Source organism: Pan troglodytes, chromosome 1 (genome assembly GCF_028858775.2).
Source record: "Pan troglodytes isolate AG18354 chromosome 1, NHGRI_mPanTro3-v2.0_pri, whole genome shotgun sequence".
Lineage (NCBI taxonomy): Eukaryota > Metazoa > Chordata > Mammalia > Primates > Hominidae > Pan > Pan troglodytes.
The window spans coordinates 114378639-114405915 of NC_072398.2; the positions used below are offsets into that span (position 1 = coordinate 114378639).

At 42.2% G+C, this 27277-nt stretch overlaps 1 protein-coding gene across 1 annotated transcript in view; it reads right to left on the bottom strand.

The window, feature by feature from the left end:
• VTCN1 (V-set domain containing T cell activation inhibitor 1) overlaps nt 1–27277 on the bottom strand; it is a 67950-nt gene that overhangs the window by 8456 nt on the left and 32217 nt on the right. The window contains exons 2-4 of the mRNA XM_003308292.4: nt 18682–18746; nt 4879–5226; nt 1427–1705 (exon numbers count right to left, since the gene is read on the bottom strand). Of these exons, the coding sequence (XP_003308340.1) occupies nt 1427–1705; nt 4879–5226; nt 18682–18746 (692 nt within the window). The remainder of the gene's footprint in view (nt 1–1426; nt 1706–4878; nt 5227–18681; nt 18747–27277) is intronic.

Here is a 27277-nt window from a genome sequence, read left to right on the forward strand (position 1 = left end):
TAGCTAGACAGAAAAGTTCTCCAAGTCCCCACTCGACCCACGAAGTCCGGCTGGCTTCATATCTCAGTAGTTCTTTTTTTTAATTGTTTTGATGACACTTTATACTATTTTCTATAGAAGTTGCACCATTTTACAGTCCCACCAACAGTGCATGAGGGTTCCAATTTTTCCGCATCCTCACCAACATGTTATTTTCTGTTTTTGCCTTATTTTGTTTTTAGAGTAGCCACCCTAATGGGCATTAGGTGATATCTCATTGTGGTTTTGACTTGCATTTCTCCAATGATTAGTGATGTTGAGCATCTTTTCATTTGCTTTTTAGCTATTTTTACATCATCTTGGGTTGAATGTCTCTTCAAGTACTTTGCCCATTTTAAAATGAGGTTATTTGATTTTTGTTGTTGTTGAGTTGTAGGAGTTCTTAATATATTCTGGATTGAAACCCCTTAAAATGATTTACAAATATTTTCTCCCATTCCATAGGTTACTTTTGTGTGTGTGTGTGTAATTTATTTTTTAAATTGATATATCCGAGTTGTAGATAATTTTGGGTTCATATGTATAATTTCAAATTAAAAAATCATAAGAATATGATTTATTCAGTTAGATTCAGCAAACATTTATAGGGTACTTATAATGTGTAAGGTATTTTGTGCCCAGTGCTAGGCTTGATTTAAATGGCAGCCTCCTGACATACTCCTTTCACTACAGTTTGAATCCAATTTAGCCCCAGGAAGGATGGTCTTAAAAGTCAAAATTCGGTCTATGCATTTTCTTGATACTACCGCTCAACCTAAGGTTTTGTATGCACTAAAGCACTGCAGGGAGACTAGGGTGCTGGGTCTTCTCAGCCAGCTCTCAGCTAGGGTGCTGGGAGACCAGTTCCATCTAGGGGTTTCGGATTAATCCTGAGCCAATATTAGTGGGATCATGAGTCAGTCCCATGAGGGATGAATAAAACTAAGTCAGACTCCAGACTTTTAGTCTTCAGATTCACAGCCTTCTCAAAGGCAGGGTGGAACCAAACCTTGGTTTCTAGCCTGTTTTGGAGGGCTTGAAGTCCAGCTGAACATATCAAAGATGTCGAGTAATTAATTATCACTTCCTCACTGCTGTAGCAAGGTAGTTCTACTGAGTTACACAGAACCTCAGAATCCTAAACACTGTTCTCCAGACAACCAGTCAATGAGAAAGCATACAAGATGAAACCTAATTGCCATCTTTGACCTATATGCCATACATATTGTTTTGTGTTGGGCTTTCTCTTATGTAATACAATCTCAACTGGAATTGAGTGATCAAATTCTTAGTGAAGAGGACTCTAGAGATTTTTGTGCCTTGGTATATATCTATTAATGAAGTTAAATTTTAATTTAGATTTTACTCTTTCCCCAGTAAATCCATACAAAAGCATGGAGGAACCCACCTGTCACTTTGATATCCCCTGTTGCTTTGGCAATGTCATTTTCAATCATACAGGAGTATGTGTTGTTGATCGTAGCATTGTAGAGCACAGACACAACCTTCATGGTCACATTCTCAGAGTTCAGCTCAAAGCTGGTATTGGAGACTTCCGAGAAGTTGGCTCCCTGGTCAATTTGGGATGCCCAGACCACTGTGGGCTGGGGGAACCATCGGGGAGCCTCACACCGCAAGGTCTCTGAGCTGGCATTATAGTCCACATTCACTTCCGGCATGCTGAAGGCTGCAGGGTCAAAAGTCAGAAAGGGCAGATGCCAAAGTCAGACACATAAGACAATATAGCCTTTGAAGCGCTAGGTCTTAAAAATGCAGTCATTTTTTTTTTTTTTTTAATCATTGAAGCCACTCAGTACTTCCTCAGAGGTCCACCTGTGTATGGCCCATTGTATTATAGGTGCGAATAATTATTTGCTCATAGTATTGCTATACATCACAACCCTTTGGCCAATCACAAACCCCAAGGACCTAAATTCTAGGTATATTATTGTTACAATAGAAAATTTTCTCCAAGTAAGAGGAACTTCAGTGGTCATAAAAAAGCTTATCCCTTAGGGAAATTAGGCATTTTCCTAGGGATCTGTGAAGCTTCTGGATTTTATGTATTTTTCTCCCTGGAGGATAAAGTTAGGGTGGGTAGGGAGAAGGAGAAAGAAGAAACAAACAGCATTCATCTATCACCCACAGAAATTCCATCCACAAGCTTTGTCATCACAGGGATTTGGAGTTTGCTTGGGTAGAGATTGTCCAGCTCTGGTATCCAGGGATAGAAATAGACATTTGTTTTCCTCCAAGGTAATTTTCCTCGCAGGAGAGTTAACTGCATTTTGAAATTAAGACTTAGCTTCCCCCCATATCCAGGCAGAGAGACAGTTGTGGAAAAATGTTTAAGCCTGGACTTTTTATTGGGGTAAAATATAATTTATTAATTTATTTGGCGTCTTCCTTTACCTGGGACAGAGCTGGTGCTAAGTAGTAAAAGGAAAGCCCTTGCCTAACCCTTAAGGAGTCTGTTCTCTAGCAGGAGAGACAAGACTCATGCTCGGAGCGGGCAGGGAACACGCTCTTGGGGGATGATGTGGGAAACTAAGTTTACATGACAATGAACCACCATTCACTGAGGGTATATTCTGTGCCAGTACTGTATTCCAGACCTTATTTCATTTGGTCCTCACAACACTCCTGTGAATACTATCATCCCCATTAAAAAAAAATCAACTTTTAATTTTGAAATAATTTCACGTGTACAGAAAAGTTGCATAGAAGGTATAGAGTTCTGGCATAGGCCTCACCCAGTTTCCTCTAATGTCAACATCTTAACCAATGTGCATTAGTCAAAACTGAGAAACTGGAGGCCAGGCGCGGAGGCTCATGCCTGTAATCCAAGCACTTTGGGAGGCTGAGGTGGGCAGATCACCTGAGGTCGGGAGTTTAAGACCAGCCTGACCAACATGAAGAAACCCGGTCTCTACTAAAAATACAAAATTAGCCGGCTGTGGAGGTGCATGCCTGTAATCCCAGCTACTTGGGAGGCTGAGGCAGAAGAATCACTTGAACCCGGGAGGCACAGGTTGCTGTGAGCCGAGATCGTGCTGTTGTACTCCAGCCTGGGCAACAAGAGCGAAACTCCATCTCAAAAAAAAAAAAAAAAAAAAGAAAAGAAAAAAAAGAAAAAACGGAGAAACCGCCAACGGTATATTACTATCAACTAAATTCCAGATTTGATTTGTATTTCAACAGTTTTTCCACTAATGTTCTTTTTCTGTTCCAAGATTCCTTCCAGAACAACACCATGCTTTTAGTCATCATGTTGCCTGAGTTTCTTCTAGTCTGTCATGTTTTCCCAATTTTCTGTATATTCCATGACCTTGACAGTTTTGAGGAGTACTGGTTAGGTATTTTCCATGACCTTGACAGTTCTGAGGAGTACTGGTTAGGTAATTTGTAGGTTACCCCTCTGTTGGAATTCATCTGATGTTTTCTCCTGATTAGACTGAGGTTACAGGTTTTAGAGAGGAAGAGCACAGGAGGTAAAGTGCCCTTCCCATCACATTATATCAGAAGGTACATGCTGTTAACATGACTTATTAATGATGTTAACCTGGATCACCTGGCTAAAGCAGTGTTTGCCGGATTTCTTTGGAAGCTGGACTTCACTAAGTCCAATATACCCTGAGTGGCGTAGGGAAGGTTTCAAGCTCCACTTTTTGGAGGGAAGAGATCTAAATAAATTATTTGGAATTCATCTGTAAGGGGAATTTGTTTCATATCCCTCATTTATTTAAATAAGTATGAAGTCATATGTATTTATTCTATACCTTTGAGTTATAATTCAATACTATGTTACTTACTTTGTTGCTTAAATTGTTCCAGCTTTGCCATTGGAAGCTCTTTCAGTTGGCTCCAGTATCCCTTTGACATGACCCCATTTTAAGATGAAGAAACTGAGGCTCAGAGAGATTGCTTTGCCCAGGCCACTGTACTTACACAGGTCTGTTTCTAGATCTGAGCTTCGAATCATTGCATATACATGTTATGAGGTGTGCAAGAAAGACCTGTGCATACTAGTTTAGGCTGGAAAGGCCCGGTTTCTGCCTATCCTTCAAGGCTCCCCTCAAATGCCAGCTTCTCCAGGGGGCTTTCCCATCCCTTCCCTCCTATGCATTTGAACGGGATCTCTCTCTTCTTCTCAATCACTCCATTTATATTTCTCTTAAAGCATTTGATACACTTTACTAATTATTATCATTTACAGACTTTTATTATCTCTGTCCTGACCCCTAACTCTGTGAGATCTATATTATGAGCTCTGTAAGGGTAGGGGAAATCTCTTTAATCATCTTTGTACTCCTCACAGTACCTGAGTCCCTTGTATATAAATTCAGAAAACATATGTTAAATTGGGTTGGCAACAAAGGGTGGATTTCATTGTTGCAGGGGAAGGGGAATTAATGAGTTTATAGGACAATGTTGTTTTCATTTTGGTTAGTTCTCTTTGAACTTCCAAAACGCACTCACTGTCATGAGTCTCTGAAGATACTGATTTCAGGATTGGGCTTGGGTCTACTTAGCGTGGAAATATCCCAGGCTAGGCTGCTCTTATTAGCTGTACCAAGGGCTGCCACAAAAGAGGCTACATTTATTTTGTTGAATAGAGAACACACCTGGAAATTCTGAAGCAGAGAGAACCCAGAACAAAAGATTTTTAAGGCCTCTCTTATAGTTGGCTCCTTCTGGGGTTGGTGTGGGTCTTGGCCATAAAATGGCAAAAATAGCTGTTAGCAGAATTGGGAGCATCATTGTCTGATATTGATCACAACATATTTCATAAGCAACTCATAATCTTTAGCCTCAAATACTTTTGGTGCTTTAAAAAATCTCTCTCCAAAAGTAACTCACCTCCAGTTTTATACTCAAGGTTAGCATTCCCCTTGCCTTTAGAAGTGATGATATAACATTTGTAGGTGCCAGCATCTGTGAGTTGCACGTTTTTCAGCCGCAAAGAGGCATTGCCAACTATCACTTGATCAGCAAACACTGCTGTCCGGCCTCTGAACATTTCATCCTGCTCCGACAGCTCATCTTTGCCTTCTTTGAACTCATGGACCAAGCCTAAAACACCTTCCTTCAGCCATTGTATCACGATATCAGAAAGTTTGATGTCAGGTTCAAAAGTGCAGCTCAGGATTCCATCCTCCCCAATGTTCCCAGCTGAGGCGACAGTAGTGACTGTGATGGAGTGTCTCCCTGCAGTTCAGGAAGCAAAGATCAATGCTAAGGGAAGCCTTGGAACTTCTACAACCAAACCCTTCATTGCTGAAAGCCAGACAGAGACTTCTGTGATAAATTAAAAATATAGAAGAACATGAGAGGCAATAAGAAGAGAAAGAGCAGGAAGACAATCATTTTGATATATATATATATATATAGCAGATCTGTCATATATAATGGCTTATGTAAGACCAAGTAACCCAAACCTTGAGAACACATTGGACTTGGGGTTTGAAGATGAAAATTCAAGTCTTGGCTTTGTCACTTAATAGCCATGTAACCTTCAATAAGTCATGTAACCTCCTTGGATCTTAGAAAATTGGAGGTAACAATGTCTGTCTTACCTACTATATTAGTCCATTTTCATGCTGCTGATAAAGACACACCTGAGACTGGGAAGAAAAAGAGGTTTAATTGGACTTACAGTTCCACATGGCTGGGGAGGCCTCAGAATCATGGAGGGAGGCAAAAGGCACTTCTTACATGGTGGTGGCAAGAGAAAAATGAGAAAGATGCAAAAGCAGAAACCCCTGATAAACCCACCAGATCTCATTAGACTTACTCACTACCACAAGAACAGTATAGGGAAACTGCCCCCATGATTCAAATTATCTCCCACTGGGTCCCTCCCACAACACATGGGAATTATGAGAGTATAATTCAAGATGAGATTTGGGTGGGGACACAGCCAAACCATATCATTCCATCCCTGGCCCCTTCAAATCTCATATTCTCACATTTCAAAACCAATCATGCCTTCCCAACAGTCCCCCAAAGTCTTAATTCATTTCAGCATTAACTCAAAAGTCCACAGTCCAAAGTCACATCTGAGGCAAGGCAAGTCCCTTTCACCTATAATCCTGTAAAATCAAAATCAAGCTAGTTACTTCCTAGATACAATGGGGGTACAGGTATTGGGTAAATACAGTCATTCCAAATGGGAGAAATTGGCCAAAACAAAGTAGTTACAGGGCCTATGCAAGTCCAAAATTTTAAAGCTCCAAATGATCTCCTTTGACTCCAGGTCTCACATCCAGGTCATGCTGATGCAAGAGGTGGGTTCCCATGGTCTTGGGCAGCTCCACTCCTGTGGCTTTGCAGGGTACAGCCTCCCTCCCAGCTGCTTTCATAGGCTGGCATTGAGTGTCTGTTGCTTTTCCTTAAGAACAGTGCAAGCTGTCAGTGGATCTACCATTCTGTGGTCTGGAGGACAGTGGCTGTCTTCTCACAGCTCCACTAAGCGGTGCCCCAGGGGGGGACTTTGTGTTGGGGCTCCGACCCCATATTTTCCTTCTGCACTGCCCTAGCAGAAGTTCTCCATGAGAGCCCCACTCCTGCAGCAATCTTCTGCCTGGGCATCCAGGCATTTCCAGACATCTTCTGAAATCTAGGTGGAGGTTCGCAAACCCCAATTCTTGACTTCTGTGCACTCACAGGCTCAACACCACATAGAAGCTGCCGAGACCTGGGGTTTGCACCCTCTGAAGCCATGGCCCAAGACCCTTTTGGGCACAGCTGGAGCAGCTGGGATACAGGGAACCAAGTCCCTAGGCTGCACACAGCATGGGGACCCTGGGCCCGGCCCACAAAACTATTTTCTCCTAGGCCCCCAGGCCTGTGATGGGAGGGGCAGCCATGAAGACCTCTGACATACCCTGCAGACATTTTCCCCATTGTCTTGGGGATTAACATTCAGCTCCTCATTACTTATGCAAATTTCTGCAGCCAGCTTGAATTTCTCCTCAGAAAATGGGTTTTTCTTTTCTTTCACATTGTCAGGCTGCAAATTTTCCAAACTTTTATGCTCTGCTTCCCTTATAAAACTGAATACCTTTAACAGCACCCAAGTTACCTCTTGAATGCTTTGCTGCTTAGAAATTTCTTCCACCAGATACCCCAAATCATCTCTCTCAAGTTCAAAGTTCCACAAATCTCGAGGGCAGGGGCAAAACATCATCAGTCTCTTTGTTAAAACATAACAAGAGTCACCTTTGCTCCAGTTCTCAACAGGTTCCTCATCTCCATCTGAGACCACTTCAGTCTGGACCTTATTGTCCATATCACTATTAGGCTTTTGGTCAAAGCCATTCAACAAGTCTCTAGGAAGTTCCAAAATTTCCCACATTTTCCTGTCTTCTTCTGAGCTCTCCAAACTGTTCCAACCTCTGCCTGTTACCCAATTCCAAAGTTGCTTCCACATTTTTGGGTATCTTTTCAGCAGTGCCCCACTCTACTGGTACCAATTTACTGTATTAGTCCATTTTCACAGTGCTGATAAAGAAATACCCGAGACTTGGAAGAAAAAGAGGTTTAATTGAACTTAACAGTTTCACATGGCTGGGGAGGCCTCAGAGTCATGGTGGGAGGTGAAAGGCACTTCTTACATGGCAGTGGCAAGAGAAAATGAGAAAGATGCAAAAGCAGAAACCCCTGATAAAGCCATAAGATCTTGTGAGACTTATTTACTACCATGAGAACAGTATGGGGGGAACCACCCCCATGATTCAAATGATCTCCCACCAGGTCCCTCCCACAACACATGGGAATTATGGGAGTATAATTTAAGATGAGATTTGGGTGGGGACACAGAGCCAAACTATATCACCTACTTTAAAGGTTTCTTGTGAGGATCAAATCAAATGGATATTAACCTGATTTGCAAACTGTAATTACATATATAAGGTATTGTTATTCTCAGTTAACCAGAAGTGGCACAGAAGTGAAATCTCATGTTAACTAAATGTGGCTAGTCATTCTGAAGAATGCTGAATTCTAAAGTGCTGTAACTTTTATTTCTGTTTGAATGACGAAGAAACAAAGGCATTGAGAAAATAAGTGATTTGATCAAGTTTACAGTGCTAGCTATAGCATAATGAAGAACTGTATTTAATTCAGTTGATTTTTGGTTTCAAATGAAAGCCACCCTCTCCTCTACTGACATACCACCAGTAGAAATATTAATTATGTGCCAGCTGTATCCAACTGCTTCCTCCTCACTTGGCCAGCCTACAGCCTACCCAGTCAAGGAAGGATCAATCAGCTGTTCATTGTACACTGGGGGCTGCTGACTGAGGACACCTATTGGGGTGATTTAATTAACTGAATCTTCTTGAGAGGCTCTTTCTGTGGCTTGGATATGAAACTAAGGGCAGATGGCCTTGGAGCCCAATTGGAGAGTGGAGGAGACACAAAGAAGTATGGGGGAGAGACCATGGGAGAGAAAAATGGAAAGAGTCTTTCATTCCCAGAGCTGTCTTGGATCCTGGGGTGTTCAGGTCTAGTTCCTGTCCTAATCTCTGCACATCCTTTAAACAACACCTGATATTAAAGTGGCCTGCACAAGTCTCTCTTTCTTACAGCCAAAAAAGCCCAACATAACGGGTCCTGAGCACTTCTTAACTGGACTTATCAGCTTCTTTATTGGTATTTCTACCTTTCATCTTCGCCTCCATCCAATCCATTTTACATGCATTAATCCTACAGGTAGACCTTCTTACAGTACAATTTGAACATATCTGTTTTCTAATCACTCATCTTTAATGGTTCCTAAGAGCTGTGGAATGGATTTCAGATTTTCCAGCCTGGACTTCAAAGCCAAACACTGCCTGGTACATAGTAAATGCTCCATACATATTAGCCCTTATTGCTGTCTTTGCAGCCTTATCTCCAACTACATCCTTTCATAGTCCATTCTGTCTATCTGTATCAAATTATTTGTTGATTTTCTGCCTTAAATAAAAGACATACAAACAAAGCAGACGTGTTTGTTGTTGTTGTTGTTGTTGTTTTAATGTGAGAGGTAAACATTATCAACATAAGGATATCCTTGGCTCTTCTCCTCTTTCAGCCTATTAGGGGTTGGAATTATCTCATTGACTCCTAGACCTCTACAAAGTAAATGAGGGTAATGAATGAGGAAGAGAACTGGAGAAGCTAATCTAGATGGATTTGCAGCAGAAAGAACAGAAGGCTACTGATGGAAGAAAAATTATAGCTAGAAAAGGAGGAAGAGGAGACAAAAACAAGTACATAGCCTGGTTTGGAGGGATGTTTTGGAGGCTTGAGAGCGTGAGAAAAGAGACTTTGAAAGCAGCTGCCATGCATGGCCATTCCTGTGGGAGATCTGGGAGAGGAATTATGAAAGAGGACAAAATGAAGTTTTTGCTGTGTAATAAGAACACAACACACCTCCATTCCCTGCATTGGTATTTTCTTGAACATTGATTTAAAGATTCAGTTTGCTTTGCAAGTATTGTTACTTAGAGAATGATATCCAAGGCATCCCAGGCTAGCATGGGTTACACAATTACACTATACACCTTCACACCCCTGTTCATCTTGTACCTATTAATTCATAGCTCACACTTCTTTATCACCAGTTATGCAAATTCTACTTACATTCAAAGTCTGTTCAGATGGCAGCCCTCCCATGAAACCTTCTTTTAATTCACCAGAGGAAAAATTAGTAGATTCTCTCTTTACTTTCCTGTAACTTTTTTTCTTTTTGGCCTTTATTATAGCAGCTGTCTCCCTCTACCTGGTCTCTAGTCTATCTCTGGAACTAGTTTGTGAGCTTTTCAAGAGCAGAAACTGTCTTAATCCTATCTGTAAGTCCTGTAGTGCCTAGAGCTATGTTTCTGCAGAGAAAAATAATTTTTGCTGAGTTTATGAATGAATGAATAAATAAATGGAAATCAGTAGAAATCAAAGCATTGTTTGAGATAGGCTAAAATTATTGTAGGAGTAAGGGACGTTTGGCAGGATTACCACATCTAAATTTTGGGGAAATGTGATCCAATGAAAAGGAAGGCAATAAAAATACTGAGAGGTTCACAATAAAATCATGAATCAAATACAACTATGTTACAGCAAGGGTAAATTTGATGGTTGTTGATAAAGTGCCATTAAAGTTGAATTGAAAAATTACTTCTCAGAAAAAATACATGATTAGCACAGTTTATGGAGAGAATGAAATGGTAATGACATACCTTAGTTCAGTAATTGTATTACTGAATTAATTTTAATATGTTGGCCTTGAGCTCACAGTTAGGGAATCCGTTGAAATATCTCCCAGAGAAGTTAATGATTAAAAGTAGGCAGCTGTGGAATGCCCTACGGACCTGCTGCAGGTTCTAGTCATTTAAGGTTGCATTAATGATGTGGCAGATGGAATGAGTGTAATGTTGATTAAATCCCCTCCACCCCAATGTCAAATAAAGAAGAGAAATAAGAGCCAGTGAGAACTTAAAAAAACCACAGGGACCTAGCCATTGCTTCGCACCCAGAAAGCAGTCAATAAAATACTTGTTTGTTAAGTGAATAAATGATTGTTAAAAGTGATAAAATTTAATTTGCAAGCAACCACATGTAAATATTACTTCTCACAAGAAAAGAAACTATTCAGACTTGCAAACAAACATAGGCTCAAGGAGGATTATGCCGTCTGGCCTCCTATGACTCTCCAGGCCTACTGACCACCAGAGATTCTTTTTTTTTATTTTTTGGAGACAGAGACTCACTGACCAGAGATTCTTGTGTGACTTGTTGAGTCAAAGGACAAAAGGGCCCCATGGAGATGGGCTAGAGGCAGGTACCTATTGATAGAGAATGCTATTAAATGGGCACAGATTTTAAGCATTTCATTTACCTCTAAGATTTCATTAAACCCCTTTAAAATTGGAAGACTGAGCCACTTACTGAAAATTAATTATCCAGCTTGTGAGGGCTAATTAACTACCACAGCTCCTGTCTGCATGAGGAAAGTGGGGCTGTTAAAGCAGGGGCAAGACGAAACCTGAGCAGCTCTGGGTTCACACAGTGGGAGTACTATTCAATCAGCACTCCGTTGTAGGAGCAGGAATATCTTGAAGGGGGGGTATAGGTAACACAAGACAAGGATTCTTTACAGAAACTATGAAGCTGGGGCAGCCTACAGCACTGGATAAAACCTGGAAAATGAGCTGTCCTTTGAAATGACTCAGAAAGACAGGTTCGTACATTCCAGTAGCATAGAGAGCATGCTAGATGTCTTCAGCAGATGGTCATCAGCATCTGCTAAAACTCAGCTGTCCAGATGGGCACCACAGTACATGGCTTACAAGGTGGAAATGCAGAGCTTAACCTTGGGGTCAAACCTGTGAGTGTCACTCTTGCCAAAGAAGACGGTGGGGTGGGGAGAACAGTTGCTTCCGTGAGAAGAAATTTAAAAGGACACTGGGCAAGGCCAGATATGGGAACAATGTAGGAAAGCAGCAGAACATGGTGTTTGAGAACATGGCACAGGTACAGGCTGCCTGGGTTGAAGTCCCAGCTCTGCCACTTATTGGATATGTGACCTTGGTCAAGTTTTCTAACCCTTTATTTCATCATTTTTAAAAATCTGTAAAATGGGGATGCTCCCTTAGAGGGTTCCTGAAAGGACTTAATGATACAATGCAGGTAAAGTGCTAAATATAGTTCCTGAATTGCCACATGCTAAACCTTAAATCAGTATTGATATTGATAACCATTATTAACTACAATCATTTGGAAAGATTGCAGATCAGAGCCCCAGGAGGTAAGGAAAACAACATTTCACTAAATGTTTGCTTACAGTGACTCATTTTAAGCCATGAGAGAGTAAGAATGACTATTATACCCATTTATGGATGAGGATAGAGACTCCATGAGGTTAAATGGCTTGCCGAATGCCTTGGATCTAGCTGTTAGTAGAGTCAGGGTCAAACACAATCTGGTCTGGCCCTGAGCCTATGCCCTTTCTACCATATTTTTCTGATACCCAGGGCCAGATTGAGACATGTAGAGTGCCAACCCAATAAGAAGATATCCCTACTTCACTTAAAAATCAAAACAACTCACTTTGGGAGGCCGAGGCGGGCGGATCACGAGGTCAGGAGATCGAGACCATCCTGGCTAACACGGTGAAACCTCGTCTCTACTAAAAATACAAAAAATTAGCCGGGCGTGGTAGCGGGCACCTGTAGTCCCAGCTACTCGGGAGGCTGAGGCAGGAGAACGGCGTGAACCTGGGAGGCGGAGCTTGCAGTGAGCTGAGATCGCGCCACTGCACTCCAGCCTGGGCGACAGAGCGAGACTCCGTCTCAAAAAAAAAAAAAAAAAAAAAAAAATCAAAACAACTAAAAACCACAAAATAAGTGTAAGAAAGGCCCACAGCTGTTTATTTTCTCAGATGACTCGAAGGTTTTTTTGGACAGATCAAATATTTTCTAAATAAACTGTGCAATGTTTCCATTTTGGTGTCATCAGCACACACCTAGTCAGTTTATCCAGTGTCTGAAGCTGGAGCATCACTGTAGTGTGATGGGTCACTCACCAGGTTATTTAAGGGTGTATGTCTGCTGCTTGAACCCCAACAGCTGGGTGGTAAGCCAAGGCCTTGGTGCCCAGCTGAGGAGCAGATGTCCCTGAGAACTTAAACATCCCAGAGAGTATCTGAGAACTCACCAAGAAAAACAGTCTCATTGCAAACACACAGCAGGCAAAGAGCCAGAAAACCAGCTTAAAAGCAGCTTAGATATGGGAGACGGCACAGATCTCTAGGGCTGTCTTGCTGCCACCCAGGAGTGCCCTGTATGTAAGTCCTAATAAACTCATTTACTCACCAAACTGGACTTGTCTAAGTCATTCTTTGGTCTTTCAACAGCTTCCCAGTTCTGGCAGGGGGGTGGGGGTTGCGGGGGTGATACGGGACACATGTTACAGTTCCAGGTTTTGTTTGTAACAATTATTAGGAGGCAGCATCCTGTGGCTTCAAAGGAGGCCTTTCCTGGTTGACCAGGAAATTGTGCAGTTCCTAGGAGGTGCTATATGAATGCGTTAATAATAGCAAATTTTTACTAAAAGCATTGATGGCATCAATATAAATAACAATGGCAGCTGTTTATCACACACAGGTGTGTGAGTGGACTCTCCTTTAATTCTCACAATGACCCTGCCTATTTTACCAATGAGGAAATGTTTAAGTTGTATCCCAAAGGATATACAGTTAGTGTGAGCTCTGAGATTGGAATGGCTCTGATTCTGAGATTCTTCCATTATACAGAGCTGTTCAAAGTCAGAGAGTGCGTGTTAGCGCAGGGACTAGGCTGGGTATGGTTAGGGGCCCTTCCATCACGTCTCCTTCCTTCTCGAAGGCTTACCCACAAGGGCTGTCCTTTAACCAGGGGCTGATTGGAACCCCTCAACCTCTCTTTCAAATGGTCCATCGCAAATGCATTTTATGTTTTCTGGGGCTTTTATTTAGAATTTGTAAGGAGCAGGATGGCTATGAGAAGGTGGCATATACAGCATCAGGAGAGTTACAAAGAAATAGAATTTCTTTCTGTATTGGGGAAAAGTTTTATGTTTTCAAAAGCTGTGGTCTCAGGAATCATGCCTGCAAGGCAAACCATAAAACACCCTTCTCCACTACAACTCTGTGTGAACGTTGTCATTGGTATGGGGTGATGGGTAGGAGTGTAGGTTCGGGAAACAAATTCCCAAGGCTTGAAATACAGCCATGCTCACTGGCTGACTGCTGTGTGTCCTTCCACACATTTCTCATCTCATCATAGTAATAACATCTACCTCCCATTTGTTGTGTGTAGTAAGGCAAATCATGCATGCAAAGTTATTTAGTACAGTGAAGTGCATGAAGAAAGGATTCAAAAGATATTATCATCATGATAAAGTTTAGATATTTGTCTTCACCCAAATCTCATGTTGAAATATAATCCCCAATTATATTATATTGGAGGAGGGGCCTGGTGGGAGGTGTGTGGGTCATTGGGGCAGATCCCTTATAAATGGCTTGGCCCATCCCCTTGGTGATAAGTGAGCTCTCAGGCCCTGAGTTCACATGAGATCTGGTCGTTTAAACTTATGTGGCACCTCCCCACCACTCTCTCTCCCTCTTGCTCCTGCTTTCGACATATGACATGCCTGTTTCCCCTCGCCGTCCATCATGACTGAAAGCTCCCTGAGGCTTCACCAGAAGCCAGGCAGATGCCAGCACCATGCTTCCTGTAAAGCCTGCAGAATCGTGAGCCAATTAAACTTCTTTTCTTTATAAATTACCCAGTCTCAGGAATTTCTTTATAGCAGTGCAAGAACGGCCTAATACATATCATCATCTGCTTAATGCTATTTGCTTAATTTCAATGTCTTATATATTAAACCAGCTAACATTTTATTGAATTCATTTAAAATGTGATAATATGATCTCTGATAAAGGTTATAGTCCTTTTAATAGAGGCAATTGAAAAAATCCAACTAAATAGTATTAAACTAACAAACTGCCCATTTTATCCAAATAACCAGCTGTCACCCTGTGAAATGGGAAGGAGGCAGAACACCTTTTTACTGGCAGTAGTAGAGTTTTAAATTTTTGATGGTACATTACTGGATTGAGCAGACTATTACTTCCATCTATTCACACCTCCATGCATCCATCCAACTGTCCATACAAAAAGCACTTACGGAGCACCCTGTGCATTCAAGGAGCTGAGTACAGTTCTTGAGGTGGCTGTCGCTATGCAACAGGAAAAGATATAAGTAGCAAACCTGCTGACTAACACAGGGAAGTTATGATATTGTGAAAATTCTTGCTAGGGGAGTCAACACCACTAACAACCAAAAGATAAACAACTCTCTAAGAGTTCTGATGCAAAGCCAGTGAGCCTTAGGTCCAAGACAGTTTAGTCATCAAGATTTAGAGTGACAAATAAATACTAGGGTTTTAGTTGAAGGTGATGTAAAAGATCAGGAATAGGGTAAATTATAATTAACAGTTAAGCCTTAGTGGCCTGGAGCGGTGGCTCACACCTGTAATCCCAGCACTTTGGAAGGCCGAGGCGGGTGGATCACAAGGTCAGGAGATCTAGACCACCCTGGCTACACATGGTGAAACCCTGTCTCTACTAAAAATACAAAAAATTAGCCAGGTGTGGTGGTGTGCACCTATAATCCCAGCTACTCTGTCTCAAAAAGAAAAAGAAAGAAAGAAAGAAAAAGAAAAAAAGAGTTAAGCCTTAGTGAGGAAGGTACCAAAATGTACTTTAGCGTTACTATCTTTAAAAGTTATTCCAAAATATTTGGTTTATCAGTCTATATTTTATTTCCTTATAAAGAATATATATGTAAATCAGAGAGCAGTGGCTCACACCTGTAATCCCAGCACTGTGGGAGGTCGAGGTGGGCGGATCACTTGAGGTCAGGAGTTCGAGACCAGCCTGGCTAACATGGCAAAATCCCATCTCTACTAAAAGTACAAAAAATTAGCCAGGTGTGGTGGTGCACGTCTGTAATCCCAGCTACTCAGGAGACTGAGGCAGAAGAATAACCTGAAGCTGGGAGGCAGAGGCTGCAGTGAGCCGAGATTATGCCACTGTACTCCAGCCTGAGCAACAGAGCAAGACTGTCTCAAAAAAAAAAAAGAATATATATGTATGTAAACATAAAATGTATATATACATACATGACATTATATGCATTTTATGTTTTTAGATATACATTTACAAATGTTTTTGTACGTCTGTACTGAAGTATACAAACATAAAAATCCACACATCATAACTGTACAGCTTGAAGAATGATTATAACTTTATTCCATGTAACCATCATCACACCAAGAAATAGAACCTTACTGCCCTCCCAGCAGTGCCCTCATGCCCCTCCTTACTGCTACCTGCTTACTTGTCCCCAAAGGTAATAAGAACCATTATTCTACCTTTGACCAGCAGAGATCCATTTGCCTGTTTTTGAACTTCATATGCATAGAATCATACAGAACTTACTCTTTTGTGCTCTGCTGTAGTTCCACATTATGTTTTGCATATGAAAATGTACTCAGTCTCTGTCACCAGGAAACAGAAATTAAAACCACAAAATTCCACAACACCCAGTATTGGTGAGGGTGTGGAGAGCTTGATCTCTCATGCATTGCTGGTGAAGAGTAGATTGACTCATCACTTTGGAAAACTGAATGGCAGTATCTACTAAAAGCTATTTATTGGCCTTTCGGACATACTCCTTGTGAGCTGCTTTTTTAAGCACTCACACTCCTTGTGAGCTGCTTTATTTTGAGACAGTAGAAAAAGAATTGAAAGATGGCCAAGTAAAGCAGGAAGAGGAATATTAATAAAGACAAAAGCCAAAATTAGTAAAATAGGAATACAGATCAGAGAAAATATAAATAAGCTAAAAGCTGGTTCTTTCAAAACTACTATAAAGCTAACAATACCTTATAAATCTATTTTGGTATATGAGAGAGAGAGAAAGAGCAGAAGAAAGAAAAAGAGAAAGAGAGAAGAATAGAGAGAAAGAAAGAGAGAAAAAAAACCGAAATTATGAACAGGAAAAGAAATAAATTAACATAGGAAATCAATATTAGAATGAAACAGCCTAGTGAATTCAGAAACAGATCAGAAACAGAAACATAGGAAATCAATATTACAATGAAACAGGCTAGTGATTTCAGAAACTTGGTTGAGAGAAAACAACCAAGATTATGAACAGGAAAAGAAATAAATTAACATAGGAAATCAGTATTAGAATGAAACAGGCTAGTGAATTCAGAAACAGATCCCCACACATTTGGATACGTGATTTACGACCATGATGGTACTGAAGGGAAGTGGGGGAAGGACAGTGTGTTCAGTAATGGTGCTGGGTTTATTGGATACCATAAGGAAAAAATGAATCTTGACCCCTCTCTTGTACTACATATAAAATTAACTTGAGATGGTTTGCAGATATAAATGTGAAAGACAAAACAATAAAGCTTCTACAAGATAATCTAGAAGAACATCTTCATGACCTTGGAATAGGCAAAGATTTCTTAAACAGGTTACAAAAAGCTCCAAGTATAAAGAAAAGGATCAATAAAAATTAAAAGTAAGAACTTCTGCTCATTGAAAAACATCATTAAGAGAGTAAAAAAGCAAAGTGTAGAGTAGAAGAGATTTGGTGATACCTGTAACTAGTTTGCATCCATGATATACAAGGAATTACCTACAAATCAAAAAGAGAAAGACAAATACCCCAATAGAAAAAAATGAATGGAAGATAAAATACACATGTTATTTACTTTTTTTATTTTTAATGTAGAGACAGGGTCTCTTTTTGTTGCCCAGGCTGGTCTTGAACCCTGGCCTTAAGCAGTACTCCCACCTCAGCCTCCCATAGTGCTGGGATTATAGGTGTGAACCACCACAACTCGCCTAAAATATATATGATTGATGACAAAGAAAGTGGGGAAGGGATGAATGTCTTTTCTAGCAAACACAACTCTAGCAAGTTTTCTTAGCTTCGACTTTGTGACAGTATTGAGTGGCAGCATGTCTACACTGGAGAAGCGTGGCAGAAAGGCCACTGGAATATAGAAAATAAAGTTACGGAGCTTTGGTCACAGACTGAGTTAAAATGAATGTGTTGGACTGAGTCAGGTGGTTTATGAGAAAAAGAGCAGTCAATTTGCCTCAGAGAAGAAAGCTGCCAGCCTTAACTCATTCAGTGTCAAAATTAAAGCAGCATCCATAAAAGATGCTTCAGAGCAGTGGCCTATGCAGAAGAGGAAAGTGAAGAGACTCTTCTGCAACTGACATTGGCTAGATACGTTCAGAAACTAACCATCTGTGCTACAGTGGTATCTGTTTCCTACATGGTACAGTAGTCATGACCAGTTGTCTCTTTACCTAAGACCCCTGTGTACGAAGACTTGATATTCTTTAACACTACAGCTGAAGCTTCGTTGCAAAGAAATCATCTACCCAGGCCAACCACTGACAGAATGGCTCAGAGGCAGCACTTTACCTATGATCCCAGAATGACATCTTCAGCACTGACTGATAGGTAGACTACTGATAAACATCTCATTTGATTATCTCAACTAACTGGTGATGTTGACAGTATCTCCCCACTCAAAAATGAGGAGACTAGCCTGGGCACGGTGGCTCAGGCCGGCAATTCCAGCACTTTGGGAGGCCGAGGCAGGTGGATTGCTTGAGCTCAGGAGTTTGAGACCAGCCTGAGCAACATGGTGAAACCCCATCTCTACTAAAAATAAAAAAATTAGCCTGGCATGGTGGTGCACATGCCTGTAGTCCTAGCTACTTGGGAGGCTGAGGTGAGAGGATGGCTTGAACCCAGGAGGTGGAGGTTGCAGTAAGCTGAGATCACGCCACTGCACTCCAACCTGGGCAACAGAGCCAGACCCTGTCTCAAAATAAATAAATAAATAATAAAAAATGAGGACACTGAAGTCGAGGACTTAACTGACTAATGTAGAGAAAGCACAAGAAGTAGAAGAATGAATGCTGTACTCTGAGGTTTTCTGGGTCCAAGCTCTGGGCTCTTTCCATGCTAACGCACTGAGTGATTAGGAGTTTAATGGTGAGGGGTGAATAGATTGTAGTAATGCAAGAAATCACATACCTGAAATACCAAAGCCAATGATGAGTGCAATTGCTCCAGCCAGAATAATGATGATGCTAATTATGCTATGAGAAGAGAGAGAGAAACAGAAAATTACTTCTCCATTCCTCTTGATGTGCTGCTTTGCAACTGGGGTACAAATCTGTTGTGGATAAGATGAGTTACATAAAGCATCTCAACTTTTTCTTCCACATAAGCTTCTTCCTAGAAACGGGTACCTTAGAAAGGAATTTCAGCAATTCCATCCCCATCCCCCTGGGGCTCTGGGATCAATGAAAAGAGTGACCCTTGCCTCTGACTGTGCCATTTACTGTCCTATTTCCAGATCAGGGAAGACCATATATGGAGACTGTTGGGGCAAGAATGATGAAAACACTTCTTTAATGCCAGGTGCCACTTGAGAAGGACTGGTCCTGTTCCCAGCCTTCCCTGAGCATCACTGTCCACTCTCTTGTGTCATTTGTCTCCCTGTCTTATCTCCTTCCACAGACTTTAAACTCCATTAAGGACAATGGTCACATCTTCTTGACTTTGTACCCACTCACACCTCATCTGCTGCACTCCGTAAGTCATCAGTGGGAGTCTGTTTTCTCTTATTAAAAAAACAAAAACAAAAACATATTTACTACAGAAAGTTTAGAAAATATAAACAAGCAAAAATGAGACAAATAAATCACCTGTAATCCCATCATCTAAATACAACCACTGTGTTTTGATATAATCCTCACCAATTATTTTTTATTTTATTTTACTTTAAGTTCTGGGATACATGTGCAGAACGTGCAGGTTCGTTACATAGGTACACATGTGTCATGGTGGTTTGCTGCACCTATCAACCCGTCATCTAGGTCTTAAGACCTGCATGCATTATTTGTCCTAATGCTCTCCCTCCCCTTGCCCCCAACCCCCCTGACAGGCCTCAGTGTGTAATGTTCCCCTCCCTGTATCCATGTGTTCTCATTGTTCAACTCCCATTTATGAGTGAGAACATGTGGTGTTTGGTTTTCTGTTCCTGTGTTAGTTTGCTGAGAATGATGGTTTCCAGCTTCATCCATGTTCCTGCAAAGGACATGAACTCATTCTTTTTTATGGCTGCATAGTATTCTATGGTGTATACGTGCCACATTTTCTTTATCCAGCCTATCATTGATGGACATTTGGGTTGGTTCCAAGTCTTTGCTATTGTAAATAGTGCTGCAATAACCACATGTGTGCATGTATCTCTATAGTAGAATGATTTATAATCCTTTAGGTATATACTCAGTAATGGGATTGCTGGGTCAAATGGTACTTCTGGTTCTAGATCCTTGAGGAATCACCACACTGTCTTCCACAATGGTTGAACTAATTTACACTCCTACCAACAGCATAAAAGCGTTCCTATTTCTCCACAGCCTCACCTGCATGTGTTGTTTCCTGACTTTTTAATTATCACCATTCTAACTGGTGGATCCTCACCAATTTTTAATGAACAGATTAACAAATGACACCTGGGAAACTAAATAAACAAATAAGGAAGTATTGCTTACATGTACTAAGTGCTAGAATTATATGGCAGACATGTTGTTCCAACCAAGCAGCATGTATAACTTATATCAATTATCCATTTAGTAACCTTAGGAGGAGAACAAATTTTATAGATGGGGAAGTGACAAAGGGAGATTAAGCATCTTCCCTAAAGTCACACAGTTGGCAAGTGGCAGAGCAGAGATTAGAATTTGTCTCTTAAATCTGTACTCAACTCCCTCCAAGTGTACCAACGGTAGGAGCTCACCGATGGGGCGTGTCCCTTTTCTTTGCCAAGGGGAACAAGCACTCCATGAGGGATCACCTGCTTTAGCTCGTGAGAGTGACTCAGGCAGAGCAGAAGGCATAGGTCAAAGTGGTTCCTGGGAAGCTCGCCCGTTGCTGCCTGTCCTGGCGCATACATCATCGGTCAGACGTCCTCAGCCGCCCTCTCACACGGCTGCCAATTCACACGCTCCCAACACCCACGCTGATGTTACTCAATAGGCAGGACAAAAGAAAGGCACAGGGAGGCAAAGAACGATGCTATAGAGAGAAAAATGAAACGCGGGGCTTTGCACTTTCTGCCCTGAATAGGCTCATTGTACCCAGCCTCCTATGGCTCAGGAATGGGCCCACCAGACAGAAACAACAGTTCCCCTGCAGGCCAAGCCCTCATAAGGTGCAGCCACAAGGCAGCAAGCGAAGCTTTAAATAATAGGGCATCTGCTAAATTGATTCCAAGGGGAGACCATATTTGGCCACTGCTCCTCTTTTTCCACACCTCAGTGTAGCCTCAGTTCTTACTGGTCCAAGAGAGTGAGAACAGCTAGATAAAGTCATAGCGAGAGGCACCATCTGCTGTCTTTGACTACTGACACAGGCAGCCGACTTGTGTGTGGCCTAGGGTTTTCATTTACTTTGGGTAAAATACTTCATTGCTCTGGGGCTTATTTTCTTTTTTTGTAAAATGGGAAACAGAGTAATTCCTGCTTTACCTATTATAAAGGTTGCATGTGTCCCCCTCCACATTCACATGTTGAAGTCCTAACCCCAAGTACCTCAGAGTGTGCCTTTACTTACTAATGGGGTCATTGTGACAGGTGAAGCCAGCTGGACTTCCTGGGTCGAGTGGGGACTTGGAGAACTTTTCTGTCTGAAGGATTGTAAATGCACCAATCAGCACTCTGTAAAAATGCACCAATCAGCACTCTGTATTTAGCTAAAGGATTGTAAACGCACGGATCAGCACTCTGTAAAATGGACCAATCAGCAGGATGTGGGCGAGGCCAAATAAGGGAATAAAAGCTGGGCACCCCCAGACAGCAGCGCAAACTCCTCCGGTCCCCTTCCATGTTGTGGAAGCTTTGTTCTTTCATTCTTCACAGTAAATCTTGCTGCTGCTCCCTCTTTGGGTCTGCACTACCTTTATGAGCTGTAACACTTACCGTGAAGGTCCGCAGCTTCATTCCTGAAGTCAGAGAGACCACGAACCCACCGGGAGGAACAAACAACTCCGGAACAAACAACTCCGGACGTGCCACCTTTAAGAGCTGTAACACTCACCGCGAGGTCAGCGGCTTCATTCTTGAAGTCAGCAAGACCATGAACCCACCAGAAGGAATAAATTCCGGACACATTTGCAGATGTAGTTAGTTAAGGTCATACCAGAGTAGGGTAGTGGTTAATTCCTAATCCAATATGGGTGGTGCCATTATAAAAAAGGGAAATTTGGACACAGATGAACACACACACACAACACCATGGAAAGATGAAAGCAGAGATCTACGACTCAAGGAACACCAAAGGTTGCCAGCAAAACTCCAGAATCTGGGAGAGAGATGCAACGGATTCTCTTTCACTGCTCTCACAGGTAACAAATCCTGCAGACATGTCCATCCTGGCCTCCAGCCTCTAGAGCTGTGAGATAATACATTTCCATTTCTAAGCCACCTGGTTTTCAGTACTTTGTTACAACAGCACTAGCAAACTAATACAAAAAGATTGTTTCAGGATCAAATTAGATAATAAATGTGGCATTATTCAGAAAGGGCTATTCATACACTACTTTTTACTATAAATAAATTTTACGTATAAACTATTGCTGTAAGTTTATTATTAAAAGCTGTGACTTTTACGGGAGGGGACCTGAACAGCGACACTGAACAGATACCTGGGCCCTTGCCAAGAAGAGGGGGGACAATGGAAGTTGTGCATTTCGGCCAAAGCTCCTGAGCCCCTCCGTCACACCAGGCCCACGTTTCCCTCGCTGTGAAAACAGAACCCTGCCATCTGTCACCAAATTCCCTATCGGAGCAGGAATCACCGTGAGGTTTGTTCTGAGCTAGTATTCCGTTGGGAAACAATTCAACTTCCAGAGCCTTGGAAAGAGAAGCAGGAACTACCACAGCAGCCAAATTAATACTTGTCTATTGCTTATTAATTTTTTAGAAAGATGAAAAAAATATTTCACTTCAGGGGCTCTTACATTGCTTTCTGATCTTTGCTTTCTCCTCAATGGTTTCCAATAACTATGCTGCAGGAAATTTTTAATGCAAAACTATGTCTTGTAACCACTGCATTGGGATTCACAGTGTACTTTTGGTACCCACTCATTACAAAAGGGCCCAAATAAAAATCAATGCTTTTGGAGGACTTGCTCATTCAGTAAACATTTATTAAGTACTTACTATGTGAAAGACATAGTGCTAGTCAATATGAAAGAAATGGAGAGATGATATAAACAAGGTCCCTGCCCTTAAGAAGCTTATAGTTAAACTGAGGTGACATACACACAAACCTTTGTAATAATCTGAGGCAGAATGTGATCAGGGCTTTAGTAAAGAAACGAACAGGCCAGGCGCGGTGACTCACGGCTGTAATCCCAGCACTTTGGGAGGCCAAGGCAGGCGGATTACCTGAGGTCAGGAGTTCAAGACCAGCCCGGCCAACATGGTGAAACCCTGTCTCTACTAAAGATACAAAAATTAGCTGGGCGTGGTGGCATGTGCCTGTAATCCCAGCTACTCGGGAGGCTGGGGCAGGAGAATTGCTTGAGCCCGGGAGGTGGAGATTACAATGAGCCAAGATCTAGGGAGGTACGAAGAATTTAAACCCAGGGGAAACAGAGATAATCAAAGTGCATTTCCATGAACAAATTTCAAAGAAAGTGAAGAGAAAGGCTTTATTCAGAAATATATTGAGCTGATCCATGCTGTTACACACTCTCTGTCCAAGGCAGAAACACACAGAAAAGGTATTATTTCTGCTGCACTGGGGGTGCAGGGGGTCAGGATCTAAGCATTGCACTTCAGTGCTCCGGGCTGTGGGCTGGGAAGGTGCTTTCAGAGGCTGCAGAACCCAGAGCCTTCCAGGTGAAGGAGCAGTTTTGCAGCCTGGAATTGTCTCCATTCCTGAGGAGGGCCTGGTTCGATTCCCTCACATGCCTGCTTCAGCTGCTGCTGCCTTCTGCAGCATGTGAAAGAAATTGGGCCTTTGTTAAAACATATGCACATTCCTGAAAAGCCTCACATTCACAATAAAGGTAACAGGCCTTATGGGGGAAAATAGGCTTAAAGACAGAGCGCTCGAAACCTATGCGACTTTGTAATTAGTCTACTAACAGAAACAATAACTAGTACCTCGGGAGATAACTTAGACAGACAAGGCAGGCACTCAGTAGGGCCAGAAACTACTTCAGGGGATATAAAAAATGCACAGATATAATAAAATAAACACTCCCACTGCTGGGTGCTGTGAGCCGGCGTGGTCGCTGTGAAGGTGGGTGCAGCGGATGTGCAGCCTAGGACACGCAAGGGTAGGATGTACTTCTCTGGAGAGGGAGCCCCGTGTGCAGATGTTCATTCAAAAAAATTCTTTTTCATAAAATAAAAATAGAACTGAAAGCCATGCTAAGCTTTTCCCACTGAAGTTCTCATTCTATTCTGCTATTTCAACTCTCCTTGCTTTGAAAGAAAAGGCATGTGAACCAACACAACGTCCATGTTGTCCTGCCATCATTCCCGTTTTTCAACCACACATGAGCTCATTGATGCTATAGAAACATATACTGCAGCAGACAGGCTGTATTACTGTATCACACACCAAAAAATAAACCAGAAGAGAGATACCTATCTCTCTCTTTTTTTTTTTTTTTTTTGAGATGGAGTTTCACTCTGTTGCCCAGGCTGGAGTGCGCTGGCATGATCTCAGTTCACTGCAACCTCCGCCTCCCAGGTTCAAGCGATTCTCCTGTCTCAGCTTCCCCAGTAGCTGGGATTACAGGCACGTGCCACCACGCCCGGCTAATTTTTTATTTTTAGTAGAGACAGGGTTTCACCATGTTGGCCAGGCTGGTCTTGAACTCCTGACCTCAGGTGATCCACCTGCCTCGGCCTCCCAAAGTGCTGGGATTACAGGTGTGAGCCACCATGCCTGGCCAGAGACACCTATCTCTTAAACAACCTTTCATTTATCAGAGGTCCATGGCATGGCATAACAAGAGCCGATGCTTATCAGGCATAATGCTTCATTATATTGTTTCTCGTTCAACCCTACAGCAACCCCATGAGGTAAGTACTACTCTCATTACCTTTTTACATGTGGGGAAACTGAGGCTTAGCTTAAGTAACAGATGAAGTTGTCACAGCTGGAAGGTGGGAATGTCAGGTTTCAATTTGAGGGAGTATGACTTACAGACTTGAGGTCTTAACTACATGCTATACTTCTAGAAAAAGTGGCAGGAGGCCTCATGTTTGGAAGGCTCCTGTCACCTCCTCGAGCACCTTTTCTAACACAAGAGCCTTCTGGATCTGCTACACAGTGTGGAAAGCTCAAAATGCTCAGTCTGGAAAACATAAAATGCTTTTTGTTTTATTCAAACATGAATGGTTTCTATGTTCTCGAGTTTCTGCCTCCTTCTCAAATACCAGCAGAACTGGGAGATACCACATTCCTTATAGATCATTAGTTTAGCTCCACTCGTGTGATTGATAAATGTTTAAAACCCTGAAAACTAGATTAGTTTTGCAAATGTGTGATTTATTTGAATATACCAAGGAGGATATTTGAGTAAATCAAGTTGCAGCAAACATATTACATTGTTCACAAACCAACGAGGTGACTAGGTTTATAAAGAATGCTGAAATTAAAGACATTTACTTCAGCCTATCCAAAGAGGAGATTAAGGCTGGGTGTGGTGGCTCGTGCTTGTAATCCCAGCACTTTGGGAGGCCCAGGAGGGCAGAGCACTTGAGGTCAGGAATTTGAGACCAGCCTGGCCAACATGGTGAAAGCCCGTCTCTACTAAAAATGCAAAAATTAGCCGAGCGTGGTGGTGTGCATGCGTAGTCCCAGCTACTCGGGAGGCTGAGGCAGGATAATCGTTTGAACCCAGGAGGCGAAGGCTGCCGTGAGCCGAGATCGTGCCATTGCACTCCAGCCTGGGCAACAGAGCAAGACTCCATTTCAAAAAAACAAAAAAGGAAAAAGAAGATTAAAAGCGGGAAAGGAAATTTCTTTATGGGGAAAAAGTATTTCCTATAAAGGGGAAAAGGAATTATTTTAAATGCTATGTGGAATAAAGCATTGGGCTTCAAGGTAAAACTAACCATTTCCTAGATATTGATTAGCATAGGTTTCAGGTTTCTGAGAAGCTTAGATTGTTGTCTACTCCAGTTTTTGTTTTGCTGAAGAATTCAAGGTGTAGAGTATGTTTCCTGGCCTGTACCCCTCTCCCTGTATCTCTTTATACTGGTAAAGTCAAGGCTGGCTTTGGTCCAGGAAACCGAGAGCAGAAGCATCAGGAATGGTGAGTGCAGGCTTGAGGAGAACTTTGCAATGAGGAGGAGTCATTATGTGGGGCTTGAGGGGTGTGTGTGGAAGAGACAGGACATCCTTTCTGGGCAGCCCCTGCTCCATCAACATGGCAGCAGATGGCCAGGCTTTGTATTTGGGAAAGGAATTTTGGGGAATTGCATATAAGAGACTTGGCTGCTGTTGAGTATCAGGTTGAAGCATCCTCTTTTCTTTCTAGCTACCCCCAAGAATCACAGCACAGTTTAGTGGATTCTTCCAAAGCACAGGCCCCAGAATTAAATCATGACCTGGGTCCCAACACTGTAAAACTAGGGTAACATGGCTGGCAGAAAGATTTCATCTTGTATGCCAACAATCATTTGAATGACTGGTAGTGGTGGCTTAGAATATTGTGTTGAAAAAGACTGCAAGATTGCCTCTGTGCTCACAGGGAAGAGTGCCACCACTAATGAGTGTTTTCTTTTCTTTTTTTTTTTTTTGGCGGGGTAGGTGGGGGGTGGCGACAGCCTCATTTTGTTGCCCATGCTGGAGTGCAGTGGTGCGATGGTGGGTCACTGCAGCCTTGGCCTCCCACACTCAAGCAATCCTTCCACCACACCTCCCCCAAGTAGCTGGGACTACACGTGCACACCACCCAGCTAATTAAAAAACAAAAAATTTGTAGAGACAAGTTCTCACTATGTTGCCCAGGCTGGTCTCAAACTCCTAGCCTCAAATGATCCTCCCATTTTGGTCTCCCAAAGTGTGGGGATTACAGGCACACCTGGCTGCGTGTTTTTGTTCTTTGTTTCTTTTTTTTTTTTTTTTTTTTTTTTTGAGATGGAGTCTCTCTCTGTGACCCAGGCTGGAGTGCAGTGTCGTGATCTTGGCTCACTGCAACCTCCACCTCCTGAGTTCAAGCAATTCTCCTGCCTTAGCCTCCTGAGTAGCTGGGATTACAGGCATGTGCCACCATGCCTGGCTAATTTTTTGTATTTTTAGTAGAGATGGGATTTCACTATGTTGGCCAGTCTGGTCTCAAATTCCTGACCTCAAGTGATCCGCCCACCTCGGCCTCCCAAAGTGCTGGGATTGCAGGCGTGAGCCACTGCACTGCACCTGGCCTTCAGTGTTTTCTTTTCTTTCTTTCGTTTTTTTTTTTTTTTTTTTTTTTTAGAGACAGGGCCCGGCTCTGTTCCCCTGACTGCAGTGCAGTTGCACAATCATATCTCACTGTAGCCTTGAACTCCTAGGCTCAAGCAATCCTCTCGCTTTAGGCTCTTGAGTAGCTGGG